At 51.4% G+C, this 12,969-nt stretch overlaps 6 protein-coding genes and 1 pseudogene across 7 annotated transcripts; 5 read left to right on the top strand and 2 right to left on the bottom strand.

Moving 5' to 3' along the window:
- Window positions 1-627: 627 nt before the first annotated feature.
- On the bottom strand, window positions 628-763 carry M409DRAFT_t58 (annotated as a pseudogene). Its single transcript has one exon. The product of its transcript is annotated as a tRNA-OTHER (tRNA).
- A 1,219-nt stretch (window positions 764-1,982) lies between these two features.
- Window positions 1,983-3,122, top strand: M409DRAFT_28205 (uncharacterized protein; the record flags this gene model as incomplete). The annotated part of the gene is made up of 1 exon (XM_033808922.1): window positions 1,983-3,122. One exon carries the CDS (start codon window positions 1,983-1,985, stop codon window positions 3,120-3,122), a length of 1,140 nt encoding a protein of 379 aa, XP_033662365.1.
- Window positions 3,123-3,398: 276 nt separating this feature from the next.
- Window positions 3,399-4,601, bottom strand: M409DRAFT_59175 (uncharacterized protein; the record flags this gene model as incomplete). Its single annotated transcript, XM_033814115.1, has 6 exons — window positions 3,399-3,455; window positions 3,516-3,582; window positions 3,638-3,804; window positions 3,861-4,134; window positions 4,184-4,468; window positions 4,531-4,601. 6 exons carry the CDS (start codon window positions 4,599-4,601, stop codon window positions 3,399-3,401), a joined length of 921 nt encoding a protein of 306 aa, XP_033662364.1.
- Window positions 4,602-5,251: 650 nt separating this feature from the next.
- Window positions 5,252-6,925, top strand: M409DRAFT_69808 (uncharacterized protein; the record flags this gene model as incomplete). Its single annotated transcript, XM_033818451.1, has 8 exons — window positions 5,252-5,373; window positions 5,423-5,735; window positions 5,783-5,824; window positions 5,874-5,944; window positions 5,997-6,163; window positions 6,217-6,375; window positions 6,422-6,657; window positions 6,899-6,925. 8 exons carry the CDS (start codon window positions 5,252-5,254, stop codon window positions 6,923-6,925), a joined length of 1,137 nt encoding a protein of 378 aa, XP_033662363.1.
- A 1,721-nt stretch (window positions 6,926-8,646) lies between these two features.
- M409DRAFT_69807 (uncharacterized protein) lies at window positions 8,647-10,424 on the top strand (the record flags this gene model as incomplete). Its single annotated transcript, XM_033818450.1, has 4 exons — window positions 8,647-9,027; window positions 9,075-9,527; window positions 9,583-9,726; window positions 9,774-10,424. The coding sequence occupies 4 exons, from the start codon at window positions 8,647-8,649 to the stop codon at window positions 10,422-10,424; spliced, it is 1,629 nt and encodes a 542-aa protein (XP_033662362.1).
- A 402-nt stretch (window positions 10,425-10,826) lies between these two features.
- M409DRAFT_59172 (uncharacterized protein) lies at window positions 10,827-11,438 on the top strand (the record flags this gene model as incomplete). Its single annotated transcript, XM_033814114.1, has 1 exon — window positions 10,827-11,438. One exon carries the CDS (start codon window positions 10,827-10,829, stop codon window positions 11,436-11,438), a length of 612 nt encoding a protein of 203 aa, XP_033662361.1.
- A 788-nt stretch (window positions 11,439-12,226) lies between these two features.
- M409DRAFT_59171 (uncharacterized protein) lies at window positions 12,227-12,746 on the top strand (the record flags this gene model as incomplete). The annotated part of the gene is made up of 2 exons (XM_033814113.1): window positions 12,227-12,452; window positions 12,511-12,746. 2 exons carry the CDS (start codon window positions 12,227-12,229, stop codon window positions 12,744-12,746), a joined length of 462 nt encoding a protein of 153 aa, XP_033662360.1.
- Window positions 12,747-12,969: the final 223 nt, after the last annotated feature.

Below are 12,969 nucleotides of genomic sequence, written 5' to 3'. Positions count from 1 at the left end.
TAGGTTTTCGTCCGTCGTCGAACCATCTCCAACGTCTGCGGGGTTGGTAATTGCAGTGGATTTGCCTGTTTCGGCTTCGACGACCATTCCTCGGTACAGGACATGACACTACTCCATCAATTTTGCACGTCTTTATATGCTAATCGTTTCTATCGTCGGACTAGGTGTTGGACATGAGAGATATCGATTATTCTGACTCGTTGTGGGGCCCGTTCTCCAACTTTGGTCGTCGAAACTCGACGAAAGCCAAAACGTTCCAACAGACCAAAAGATATTGTTTCTGCGGACAAAGTACAATGCGTATGCTACCAAATACGCTTCCTGTTCCAATCTCAATCTTACGGTGGTCCGACTGCTGCCTGCTACCGTCTGGAACCGGAAAAACTTGGTACTTCGTCCAAACGCCACAGTATGGGATTTATCTAAGAGACGACCTACGCATGCTCGCAAAAGTCAATTCTGGGGATTGAACTGGCTCTAGGCAAAAGATAGGAGCTGGTTTGGGTGTGTTATATCGGTCTTATGGTCACAACGCGAGTTGGAGCCCCCGATGTGAACCTCCAAGCCACCCCCAAGCCTTCCCATCGATGGCTATTGTTTAAAGCAGTTTAAAGAGCAAAACGTTCGTGCCGCCACCCAGAATTGAACTAGGGATCTTCGCATGACAGTAATTGTACAAGTGCGACGCGTCTTTTTCAGGTGTCAGCGTTGCATTGTTGTCGTTTGGTTAAGACATATCTTACTACCACTGCGCCATAGCGGCTTCGGTATAGCTGAGCTACACAATGGGTTGACACCAAACTGTGATTGGCTGAGATGTTTAATCTAAATAAGTATGCTAACATGGATTGCAAGGGCAAAGTCGCTAATACATCCAATCAATAGTGCTCCAATTAGCTGGGTCGAAGCCAGGTCGAAATTTGGGCCCACTGTCTACGAGCTTCGCTCAACCCGCCAACCCGCGAACGAACGACATTTCCAGACCGCTCCTAACACACAGCATGCCCTGAAAATAGTTCACGCAGTGCTGCGTTGACAATCCCACATTCTCATCGATCAGGTCAAGACGCTCAGCTGGCTAGCGCGAGGCTTGGCACTCCACAAGGCTGTCGCTCAACACGCAACAATACAAACCATTGTATTTATGATAGTACTGCATCGATATGACCTTTTGATGTTACAGAGTCGTGGTATTTGTGCTGCCTTCAAAACGCTGAAAATCTTCGCACGCCAAGAAAGATCGTTCAGTGCTTGGTCGGGACAACGCCTTTGATCAATGAGACCTTTCAAACACTTTGACCATGCTACTGGGACTTTCGTATGTCAGATAATGGTTGTCTCCCACCCCAAACTTGTCAATTCTGGCGACTGATTCCTCACACGAAACTTCATGTTCATCTCACCGCCCAGGAACAACTCTCCCAAAAGCGGGGCTGTTCTGAGCCACTCGAACCTTAAAAGGGGGCTCTTTGCGAGGCCACCTTCCTCTGAACCAAAAACTCCTCATCCACAGCCAAAATCGGCTTATCACATTGTAGATCAATCCAAGCCATCGTGCTCGCCTGTTCAGGAGACTCGAAGCATTGCTCGCGGGATGCTGGAAATTGGAAGACTTCAAAGCGAACCATGAAGTATTTGCATTGGCCTCAGTTAGCGACAATGAAAACGATGGCCAAGCCCAAAGTTACCTTCCTTCTGCTGCGAAATTATGCACCTGTGACTCTCGCGGGTAGCTGCAGTAGCCAACCCATACAAAGAAACGCCGCACTCCTCTTGCATATGAAGGAGTCGTGAGCTCGCGGCTCTGGCGGGCTCATTTGCGTTGCCTGCATCCGGGTGTCAGCCGCAGAAGTGCACAGCACGAGACCATTCTAGCGTGACTGTATTCGCAATCAGAGAACAGGAAACGGACTTCAGACCTGGCACTTTCGACTTACGAGACTTGACCAGGCCTATTGTGCCAGCAGCGGCCCTGCGGGTCAATGGCGGCGAAGTTTGGCCTCAATCCGGGCGAAAAGCAAAGGCTCAGAGACACAGTCATAACCACAAACTTCAAGCCACCAGGCAGGCTGGGAGACCCGAATCTGAAGTTCTTCCAGGAACCGAGAGCCCATCCCAAGATCGTGGAAACGTTCACGGCGTTTGGCATCGATGGCAGCCAACCGAATCCGTTCGCCGGCATGAGATGGGACGACCTCTCCTCTACCAGGCAAATGGCCCAGAACCATGCTACAATGGCGAAGCTATACGACATGCTACCGAATGATTTACCAGAGGACTCCTTTGAGCCGGAGGTGCGGGAGATCACAACGACGTTCAAAAGCTTCGACGGCACAGAACGAACACTGTACATCTTTCGACGCAAAGATCTCAATAGAGAGATGCCGGCTGTTATGTATACCCATGGTGGTATGACCATTCTTGACGCTGGCAACAAAGTCCACTCCCGCTGGTGTCGCTCCCTGGCTGTTCAAGGCGTTGTCGCTGTCGCGATTGACTTCAGAAATGCGTGGACACCTCAAGGAAACAACCCCTTTCCCATTGGACTGAAAGACTGCACTTCGGCCTTCCAGTACATCGTTCAACATAAGGCTGAGCTAGGAATTGACAAGATCATCCTCCACGGCGATAACGGCGGAGCTAATCTGGCACTCGCCACGGCCTTGAAAGCAAAGAAGGAAGGTTGGGTGAGCCAGATAGCTGGAGTATACGGCCTAGTGCCCTACATCAGCAATGCGTACGGCTGGGGTGAGGCTCGAAAGCTGAAAGAACTGCCCAGCCTTTACGAGTGTGAAGGATATTGGCTCTACACGGCGATGCTAGCTGGCATGGGTTACTATTACAGCGGAGACGAGGCCGAGCACCCGTTGGCATGGCCATATTTCGCGACCGTCGAGGATTGTAGAGGTCTACCGCCCCACGTTTTATCCATGGATGAATTAGATCCTTTGCGAGACGAGGGACTGGCATACTACCGGACGCTTCTTGCAGCTGGTGTGGAAGTCACGGCGCAAGTGAACTTGGGTGTTGTGCATGGTTCGGCTGTACTGTTTCGAAAGCTGTTACCGGAAGTGCATAACAAGGCTATCAAGGATGTGGCTGCGTTCGCGAGGAGTCTCTGAGGTTGTTGTAATGCCGCTTGGGCATGCTACTAGGCTTGCGACTAGGAACTTCATGGATCAATGAAAACGGCGCATCTTGGGTATTGGCGGAATGTAATTGAACTTTTTCAGATGACCGCGACGTGCGGCATCTTTAGCTGAGATTGCAAAATGATATTGTAGTTACATCATCGTCTTAAATCATACATCTTACAGATTGTGAACACTCGAGTTTTGGTCGGGACTTTTAGGGCGTCTAGGAAATCTGTCAGGGTCTCCTTTACCAACTCGTATCGCTCAGGAGCATGTCAGAACGCCGTTCTCGAAGCTGCAAGGACCTGCTTGGATGGCGATCTACAAACAATCATCAGCATCGGCTGCCACATCAGAGACATCTTATAACATTGCACTTACGTTGATGGGCAGGTTGTCAACGGTCAGGGTGAGATTTGCTGGGCCGCCGAGGAAGAAGCAGTCGTAGCTAACATTCATCAGTACAGCTCACATCACACGTAGAATGGACGGATCAAGCTTACTCTTGCTTCTTGGCACCATCAGATAGCTCCACCGTGGAAAGCTCACGTTGGTGGGATTCATCGTCGAGTTCGAAGCCACCGTGCAAAGCGCAGACAGCGGCCTCCTCAGGGGCAGGGTCGAGCTCCTTCATGCCGTCAACGATGTATTGAGCAACATCTCCACGGGCCTGCTTGCTGGTCAGCATGAATTGAAGGGTTAAGAAAAAGGTCATGGGTAACGAACGGCCCAGGCTGCGGCGCTTCTCTTTCCAAAAGTGTTGATGATGGTCTGAGCAACTGTGCCTCCTACAAGACCGCTGACGACCTTGGGGGCCAGAGCTGCAATAATAGCCCCCCATTGACGCTTCTCCATGACCTGAACATCCCTCTCCTGCGCGGGAGCTGCAGGGGCCGCGGCGGCAAAGCCAGCAAGGACAACGGTGACGAGAGCGAGCTTCATGGTCGTGGAAGACGGGCTGGAAGTGTGGGGAGGAAAGGCGTTGTAGCTTGGTGACTTGCTGCGGTTGGTGAAGACTCCAATGTATCTGTTCCTACAACGTTACATACTTATACTGCAGGACCGGCATATTCTGCTTCAACTCTGCCTGATCGAAGTCGACCACGTGCTCAACCTCGAATGTCACGTCGTGTTCATATTGGACTGAGCGCAAGCAGCAGCGTGACCACATCGTCGCTTCAAGTCTATAACGTGCTTCTGTTAATGCCAACCATTCGTCAAGCTCGTCTCGGCGTTTCTTCATACATGTTCTCGCAATCGGGAAATCAGTTCGCCAAGCGGGCTGGACGAGACTTGGCTCGACGGTTTCGGCGTTTTGCTCTTCTTTCAAGAGTCTTCACCCAGTCGGCGAGACAAATTGGCATACTTTTAGCAAACTGATTGAATTGGAACCCACGTGCGCGTTGGCGAGGCAAACACATGTTTGGAAGATGTCTCAGACTGAACGCAATCCCAGGATGGTTCCATGTCGTTTGGAACTTCTCAGTTGACGTGAGCGTGGTCCAGAAGCGTAGACGCAGAAAGCGGGCACTTCTAGGCCTTCTTTTCCATCTCCATGTTCTATCCTCTTTCTTGCCACATCTTTCTCGGGGTCAATACGACTTTGCGGGCATGCTCTACTTGCGTCACAACAGCATAGCGTCCTGCTGGGAAAGGCCAAGCAGACTCGGATCCGTATGCTGCGAACATGTCATCAGACCGCGCATACTTTTCACCCTGCGAGGAATCGAATTGGATTTGGTCTTTGCTGTTGATGTTGGAGAGGAGAAGAAGTCTGAGTCTGACAGATGCTTCGAAGCTTCCAAAACATGCAGCTCGTTTGCGCTAGATTCTTTCGGGTATCCTTTTCCAGCCCCCTGATATCCTTCTTGGCTCTCCCACTTGCTTCCTTACACCTTCATCAACACTTTCGGTCTCATACGTCCGGCTACGTTCCACAGCGTCAGACTGCAAACGACAGATGCGTCACTTCGAAGGAGATAGGACTTCTAATCACCGTGGACGGTAGGTTTGACGCTGGCTATAAAAAGCCTGCTCGAGGCACCCCGATCTTGCGAGCACGTCAATCCCCTATCTTTGAAAATCTGCAGCATTAAACAGAAGAGAACTTCGTGACCATGACAGCACCAGCCGCATTGCCACCAAAGAGCTTGCTCGGACGGCACCGCATCCTTGCCCCGACTGCTGGAGTCCACGTATCACCAATATGCCTTGGAGGCATGTCGTTCGGTGACGCTTGGTACGTTGTTGCTTAGCTGTCTCACAAATCATGTCTGACTTCAATGTAGGAAGGAATTCATGGGCGAATGCAGTAAAGAAACGACCTTCGAGATCTTGGACTTCTTCTACGAGATGGGAGGCAACTTTATCGACACGGCCAACGCCTACCAAAACGGAGAGTCTGAAGAATGGATCGGTGAGTGGATGGCAAGTAGGGATCGACGCAACGAGATCGTTCTTGCGACCAAGTACACGAATGCTTGGAACTCGCACTTGAAGGATGGTATACAGCAGAGCAACTTTGGCGGCAATTCGAGGAAGAGCCTTCACGTCAGCATTGAAGCAAGTCTGAAAAAGTTGCAGACGGACTATATCGACTTGGTTAGTACGGCATGGTTCAAGTAGACGGCTACGCTGACGACGTACAGCTTTATGTACACTATTTCGATTTTGCGACTGGAATTCCGGAGGTGAGAGAGCCACACACTTCTTGTCATCGGAACTGACAATTTTGGGAAGATGATGCAGTCACTCAATCATTTGGTGGCTCAGAACAAAGTGCTGTATCTTGGGATCAGCGACACGCCCGCGTACGCATATTATCGAGTTCGCGACCAGCCCTTCGCTGACCTCGCCTTGTAGATGGATCGTGGCAAAGGCCAATTGCTATGCTCGTGAACACGGGCTCACTCAATTCTCTGTCTATCAAGGACGGTGGAGCGCTGCCGAGCGCGACTTTGAACGAGAGATAATACCAATGTGTAAAGACGAAGGCATGGCACTACTGCCTTGGGGCGCGCTTGGCGGAGGTTTGTTCCCCAATGCACAAGCGCTACTTTGTACTAACTTATGGCTTGCAAAGGATATTTCAAATCGCCTGAACAAGGCGAAAAGGAGGAGGGGCGATCACTCAATGTCAGGACTGGTAAAGAGGCCGAAGTCTCGATTGTGCTCGACCGTATTGCGAAAGAGAAAGGCACTCTCATAACCAGTGTTGCGCTTGCATACGTCCTACACAAGTGTAAGTCCACTGACAACTTTTCCGAGTACCTTGCTCACAGAGCAAGCGCCCTATGTCTTTCCCATCCTGGGCGGTCGAAAAGTCTCACATCTAAAGAGCAATATCGAAGCCTTGAGCTTGCGCCTCTCGCCAGAAGACATTGACGCGATTGAATCTGCATACGATTTCCAGATCGGCTTCCCTCACAACTTTACGGCAGGAGAGAATAAAGCGCCCCAAGGCCCACAAGACATCGTCTTCAGGAAGCGCCTTGGTCATTTCGACTATGTCCAGCCGGCGCGAGCGATTATGCCACACGAAGGGCAACCTGGCGACGAGGATGATAAGCTGCTGTGAAAATTACGACTTAATTGCTGCAACACCTCTCATTGAACTCGAAAGTCCGATTCAACCTGTTCATGCCAAACGTCAAACCGCTGAAGGTGCTCAAGACGTACAAGGTTGATGAGGACCATGTACTTACTATCGCCCAAATCAACTACGTACCCGTTGTGAAGCAAGACAGCAGGCTGCCCTACGCGAGAAAATTTCACCTCCTGCGACCATTTAGCAATGAGAACATGATGCTGGGTGTGGTCGACATCTCTAGATCATAGCGCGCTTTTCATGGATCCTTTCAAGCGTACTGATTTAACACGACCAGAATCTCACTGACCCTACAGGCTACCATGCTCAAGGTCGATGCATCCCGCATCTGGCACGCCAGTCCTCGATCGAGATGAGTCTTCCTTTTTACATTGCGGAGAACTTTCACCTGACACCTCGCCGCCGCGCTCTATCGGGCCTTGCGCGAGCAGGCAAGGAGTGTAAAAGGCCAACGCGGAAATAGTGGAAAAGAGTCGGTCATCCCCAAGAAAATCAGACCGATCAAGCCATGGAAAGACATCATCGAACATCGTTATCTTCTTTAATGCGCGCGACACTGTGCTGATGCGAACACTACTGGCATCAATCATCACGTCCTCAGGTTCATGCCTCGACACACATCGGAAGATGCTGACTTGTGGAACCGGCTGCTGAGCTTCCCGATCCCCTTCTCCGATCTTGAGCTGAAGCAGTATCGGACCTCAAGCGATCAGACAGCTACAAAGCAGCACCCCTGAATTGCGAGACGATTTACTACCTTCGCACCTTCACCACGACGATCACACCGCTTCACGAACTCAAGACGGAGCTTCAAGATGTCGGGCACACCTCGAAGCCGCGACGCTGGCTTGCAATGTCAGAGTACGTGGCCAACATGGGCGAGAACTTGCATATACCGGTACGTAGGCACATCAAGCAGTGTGTCAGCGAGGTTGGCCCGTCAATCGTCACAAACTGCACTATCCACAAAATCAAGAGAGAAAAAGCGAAGCCTCTTAGTCGATCCCACGCTGTTCGAACCGATGTCACGTACACCGATGTGAGAGAGTGTGCCCTCATTGCTCTTTTTGGGCGCGATACATTCCTGAATCGGCGGGAAGGCGGAAACTTCACGTCCTACCGCCCACGTCGAGAGGACGAGACGGTATTCCACAAATCCAAGACCAGCGCCCTTGAGGCCTTCACTCTGAGAAGTTTCCCTGTAGCCTACACTCACGGTGGTGCCTCTCTCTGGAAACTTGCAAACGACTAAACCGCGGACTGCTAGGCGACTCGAGTAGTCCGTGAGGTGATCACGGGGATACTCGTTCAACTTCCGCCGAGAGAAAAATTCGTTCTGACTCTGGACTTCACTCGTTCTCGCCCCAAACCTCTATCCTATGCATTCGGGCCCGGATTCACTCCAGACCTCACTTCTAGCTTCTTCTTTCATTCCATTTCCCAGCTGCAGTTCAAGTATCTTTTCCCGTGATGCAATCGTGCAGAAACATCCTACATAGTAACGCGCAGTGCAAGCGCTATAAGCGCAACCCGTCCACTTGGAGTGATACCAGCCTCGTGGAGAAGTGACCAGAACAGACTGCAACTAATGCAATGTTACAATCTCCAGATCTCGGGAACGAATTGATAGTAAGAACATCAAAAGCATTTTCGCCATCATTGGCAGAGACCCCCAAGACCCCCACAAGGAATCCCATCTCTTGGACGCCAAGACTTTGGCCCATCTCAACACTCCACCCGCCGATTGCGCCATACACCTTTGTGAGAAAGAAAAATGCGGGCTTCTTTTTGGCCACCTCGACGCGCTAATGCATATATTCTCATGCTTCCATCAGTGGCAATCTTTCCTCGTGCTATATTCTTGCTTCTACCTTGCCAAAGTCTAATCTGAAAAGGCCAGTCGTCATGTTCGGCTTCAAGCAGCCCGACAAGACGACAGCCTACGATGGCGGCTTCGAATCGCATGAAGTCGAGCCTGGTGTCGACGACAATGTCAGGCAGGAAATCGATCCGGACAGCGGTGTGAAACGCGGACTGAAGAATCGACATTTGTCGATGATGGCGTTGGCCGGGATTATTGGACCTGGTCTTCTTGTGGGATCTGGAGGCGCGTTGGAGAACGGCGGGCCAGCTTCTTTGCTCATCGGATTCGGTGTCATTGGCATCATTGCATTCAGCATAATGCAATCCTTGGGCGAGGTCACAACGTTGTATCCTGGAGGCGGCGCTTTCGTGTCGTTGGCCGAGAGATTCGTTGACAAGGGATTTGCTGTTGCTGTTGGATGGGTAAGAGGAATGTGAAGTTCAAAGAGACGCCGAACTAACTTTTGAAGAATTATTTTATCATTTGGGCAGCAGTCTTGTCCAACGAGTACAACGTCATCACGAGCATCTTTGTCTTCTGGAGCGACAAAGTGCCGCTTTGGGGCTACTTCCTAATCTTCTGGTCCGCGTTCATGGCCTTCCAACTCATCGGCGTGGAAGCGTTCGGTGAGGCAGAGTTCTGGTTGGCCTTGATCAAGTTGCTAGGCCTGACTGCTTACTTCATATTCGCCATCATCTACGCCTCCGGGGGCCTGATCGGACAACAACACGCAATTGGCTTCCAATACTGGCACAACCCGGGACCGTGGAATGGCAATGGCTTCAGAGGTGTTGCTGCTGTGTTCGTGTTCTGCTCAACGTTCTATGCTGGCGTTGAGTCTGTGGCGGTCGCAGCGACAGAGACCAGGAATCCTGGAGTGGCAGTACCCCAAGCCATTCGACAGGTCTTCTGGCGCATCATTGTAAGTAACCCTGTCAAGGCATCTCGAAGACCAGACAAGACTGACCAAACGATAGTTCATATACATGGGGTCAGCCTTCTTCTTTGGCCTCACATGTCCTGCCAATGCTCCTCAGCTCGTGGATGGTGCGAGTCGTTCGCTGCAAAGTCCAATGACAGTGGCCATTCAGAACGCAGGCTGGGAGGGCGGCGTCCATCTGGTAAGGCATCATACTACGGAAATTGATTGTTCGACTGACATGAGCAGATCAACGCTTTCATCTTCGTGACTTGCCTCAGCGCCGTCAACTCCTCTATCTACATTGGATCTCGAACACTGCTCTACATGGCCCACCGTGGTCTCGCACCCCGGTTCCTCAGCTGGACGAACGGCCGAGGAGTTCCAGTCTTTGCTCTTGTTCTGACCAACGCAGTCGGCGCCATATCAATGATGAACGTCAGCACCGGTGCTAGCAAAGCCTATCAGTACATCGTCAACCTCAGTGGTGTCTCTACGTTCCTGGTCTGGGGCTCGATCTCGTTCATCCACATACGTTTCCGGTCAGCCTGGAAAGTCCAGGGACGCTCGCCTGACGAGTTGCCATACAAGTCTTTGCTCTACCCTTGGAATGCGTACTTCGGGCTTGGTGCCAATCTTTTCCTCGCTCTTGTGCAGGGCTGGACGACACTGTCGCCATTCAAAGCTGGCAATTTTGTGGACGCATACATCTTACTCCCGTTGTTCCCAATCATCTGGATCGTGTTCAAACTCTTCAATCGGACCAATTTCTGGAGATCTTGGGAGGTTGATTTGGACCAAGGGAGGAGAGTCGATCTGGATAGAGCGAAGGCAGAGACTGCACTGGCCACAGGGGCGAAGCAGAAATGGTGGCAGAAAGTTACCAAAGCGTTTTTATAATTTGAAGACATTTGTTCTTGACAAGGCATTGATATCGATCGGCCGCATGTCTCGCTGAAGAGAACATCCCGGCATTGCTCCTATACAGTAAGTTCAGATCATTGAGACCTGGATGAAAAAGTTGGCAGAGGTGAGACTTGGTGTTGATCCAAGTCTCATTGTCTCGCTGATGTTGTGGGCGAAATACTAGCGGAAGGACTAAGCAACCAGAGTAAATGGCGCCACGACGGAGGATCCTTGGGAGACTCAACATTGCCAAGGGACAAAACGCCGTCTGCAATAGCGTCCTGGATCAGGGGAGAAAAAAAGTTGAAGTCCGTCCCGTCTCCAAAGTCGAAAGTAACAAATATCAATCTGACATCGCCTGACTTCTTCCACCAGCTCGCCCAAGACTCGATCGATATGCATCAATCCATCATCGCCATCACCGCGATCCTCGCCGCTGCCTTTGCGCTGGACGACTGCGAGGTCACCTACAACCAATGCGTCACTTCCGGCCAGGCTGAGGTCAAATGCTCCTGCGACCGCACTGCTTGCTATGGGGAAGATGCGGCTCGGATACGAGAATGGTGTGCCAGTGCAATCGCCAACCTGACCACCTCAACAACAACCACTCCAACATCGACCTCCACAACCTCCCAGATCATCATCATCACTGGCACCCCAGGAAGCCAACCCCAAGGCCAGCCACCCATCACCGCAGCAGAAGGCTCTCTCCTACTCGGCGAAACCTGCTCTGACGACCGCCAATGTGCCAATGGAGTCGAATGCTGGGGAAGCCACTCGGGTATCATCAGACGGTGTGGAAACTTCAACGCTGGCTGTTCCAACAATACGCAGTGTGCCTACAATACCTGCAACAATGGGCTTTGCAATGGGTTTCTGGAGTCTTCTGCTATGCCGGCCTTGACGCAGTCTCAGACCTTGTCAAACGCTACTTGGACGAGCTATCCAAGCGCGTCGATCTCTCAGAGTGCCAATGGGACATTGCCAGTGCTGCCTACGAGCTCCTAGGTTGGAGGTACGTCCAGTCGGGACAAGACTGTGCTCAAGGCCTCTAATGGTTGGGCTGAATGCTGCCCAAGGCGCTAGCAATGAAGTGGGTGGCCAAATCGTTCCCACCATGGCTCTCAAGCCCATTGCGGAGGCATATGGGAGATATGTATGGCTGCTCCCTCTCTCTGAAGGCCAGCACGAAGCGTCACTAGAAGTTCAGACAATAGTGAAAGTCGGATTTTGCGTCAGAACATGCACATTGCACTCACCAGCACTCGTTTCTCTTCGTCATGAATAGCCAAGCCGAGAATTATGGCGTCAGTCGATGCTAGAACTTATTTGAGGCATTCATTTGGGCCATGCCACGGTTTTTAAGGCTCTGATGATCCCGAAGAAGACGCTGAAGAGACAATGATGACGAAGAAAGCTCAGCCATCAAGACCGTCGATCTTGGAGTCGAGTGCTATCCAGGTTCTCGACTCCGGCTCCATAAAACCCCAGTGCTAATCCATGCCGTCCACGAGTTCTGCGGCTTCCGGCACCAGGATCCCCAGTCTCCGGCACCGAGTAATTTCGGTGGACGAGAGATTGGATTCTGGGCCGGAAGTCAACGGAGTTTGGCAACGTCGTGATGGTGCTCGATTTATTATATACTTTCGTACCTTTGGTTGTTCGCTCGTTGAAGACAGACAGATCCACTGTTTTCGTATCTCACGCTCGTTTTAATTTCAGTATTCAGTCACTCCTTTACAAAATCGATCCACACGGCCTTACCTTGCAACCGAATCCACGACAGTCGACCCATCATGTTTTCTCAAATCATCGGCGTCCTCGCCCTCGCAGGTGCATCCACCGCAGCTAGCCTCCAGCGCCATGACTTCCCAGCCAGCAACGTTACCGTGCTCTCCCTGGACAAGAACTACAACTCGACCGGCGGCGAAGGCCATGTGGCAATCGGAGGAGTTCTGAGCCCCTTTGGCAGCATTGGCGCTGGATGCGGTGTGAACTGGGATAATGGAGTTGCATACGGCGGTAAGAGATATTGATCAGGGGACAGAGAGAGGTATGTACTGACGATGATGTTTTTGAGGTGGTCTCCAAGCAGGTTCAGACGCCTTTGGTCTCGGCGGCGGTTTCAAGATCACTCCTACGACCTTGGAAGTTGGTACTGGATTCGGCATCAACCCATCCAACTCGAGTGCAGACGTCACCTTCACCGGCCATACGAATGGAACGTTCCAGTTGAGATTCTCTTCCTCTAGCCCCTTTGCCTGCGTGCCGTCGAATGAGGAGGGAAGTAACGTTGTTGTGTGCACCACGTCCTAGTTGAGGGTGATGTTGGATGGAAGTCAGTGAAGCATGCATGTATTGGGCGGGATAGAGGTAATTGACTGTACAGCGACATTGTGGCGGAAGAATGATCTGGAAGCACGATTCCCAGGTTTACAACAAATGTAGCTCCAAGACCAGCGGAAAATCGGTCATAACTCAATACAGTTCAAAGAATTTGCCGATACTGGCTGAATAGTCAGTCACCATGCCGCATGTA

This window comes from Zasmidium cellare (assembly GCF_010093935.1).
Source record: "Zasmidium cellare ATCC 36951 unplaced genomic scaffold M409scaffold_41, whole genome shotgun sequence".
NCBI lineage: Eukaryota > Fungi > Ascomycota > Dothideomycetes > Mycosphaerellales > Mycosphaerellaceae > Zasmidium > Zasmidium cellare.
The sequence above is the reverse complement of the archived record's forward strand: the minus strand, read 5'-3'. Positions and strand labels throughout refer to the sequence as shown.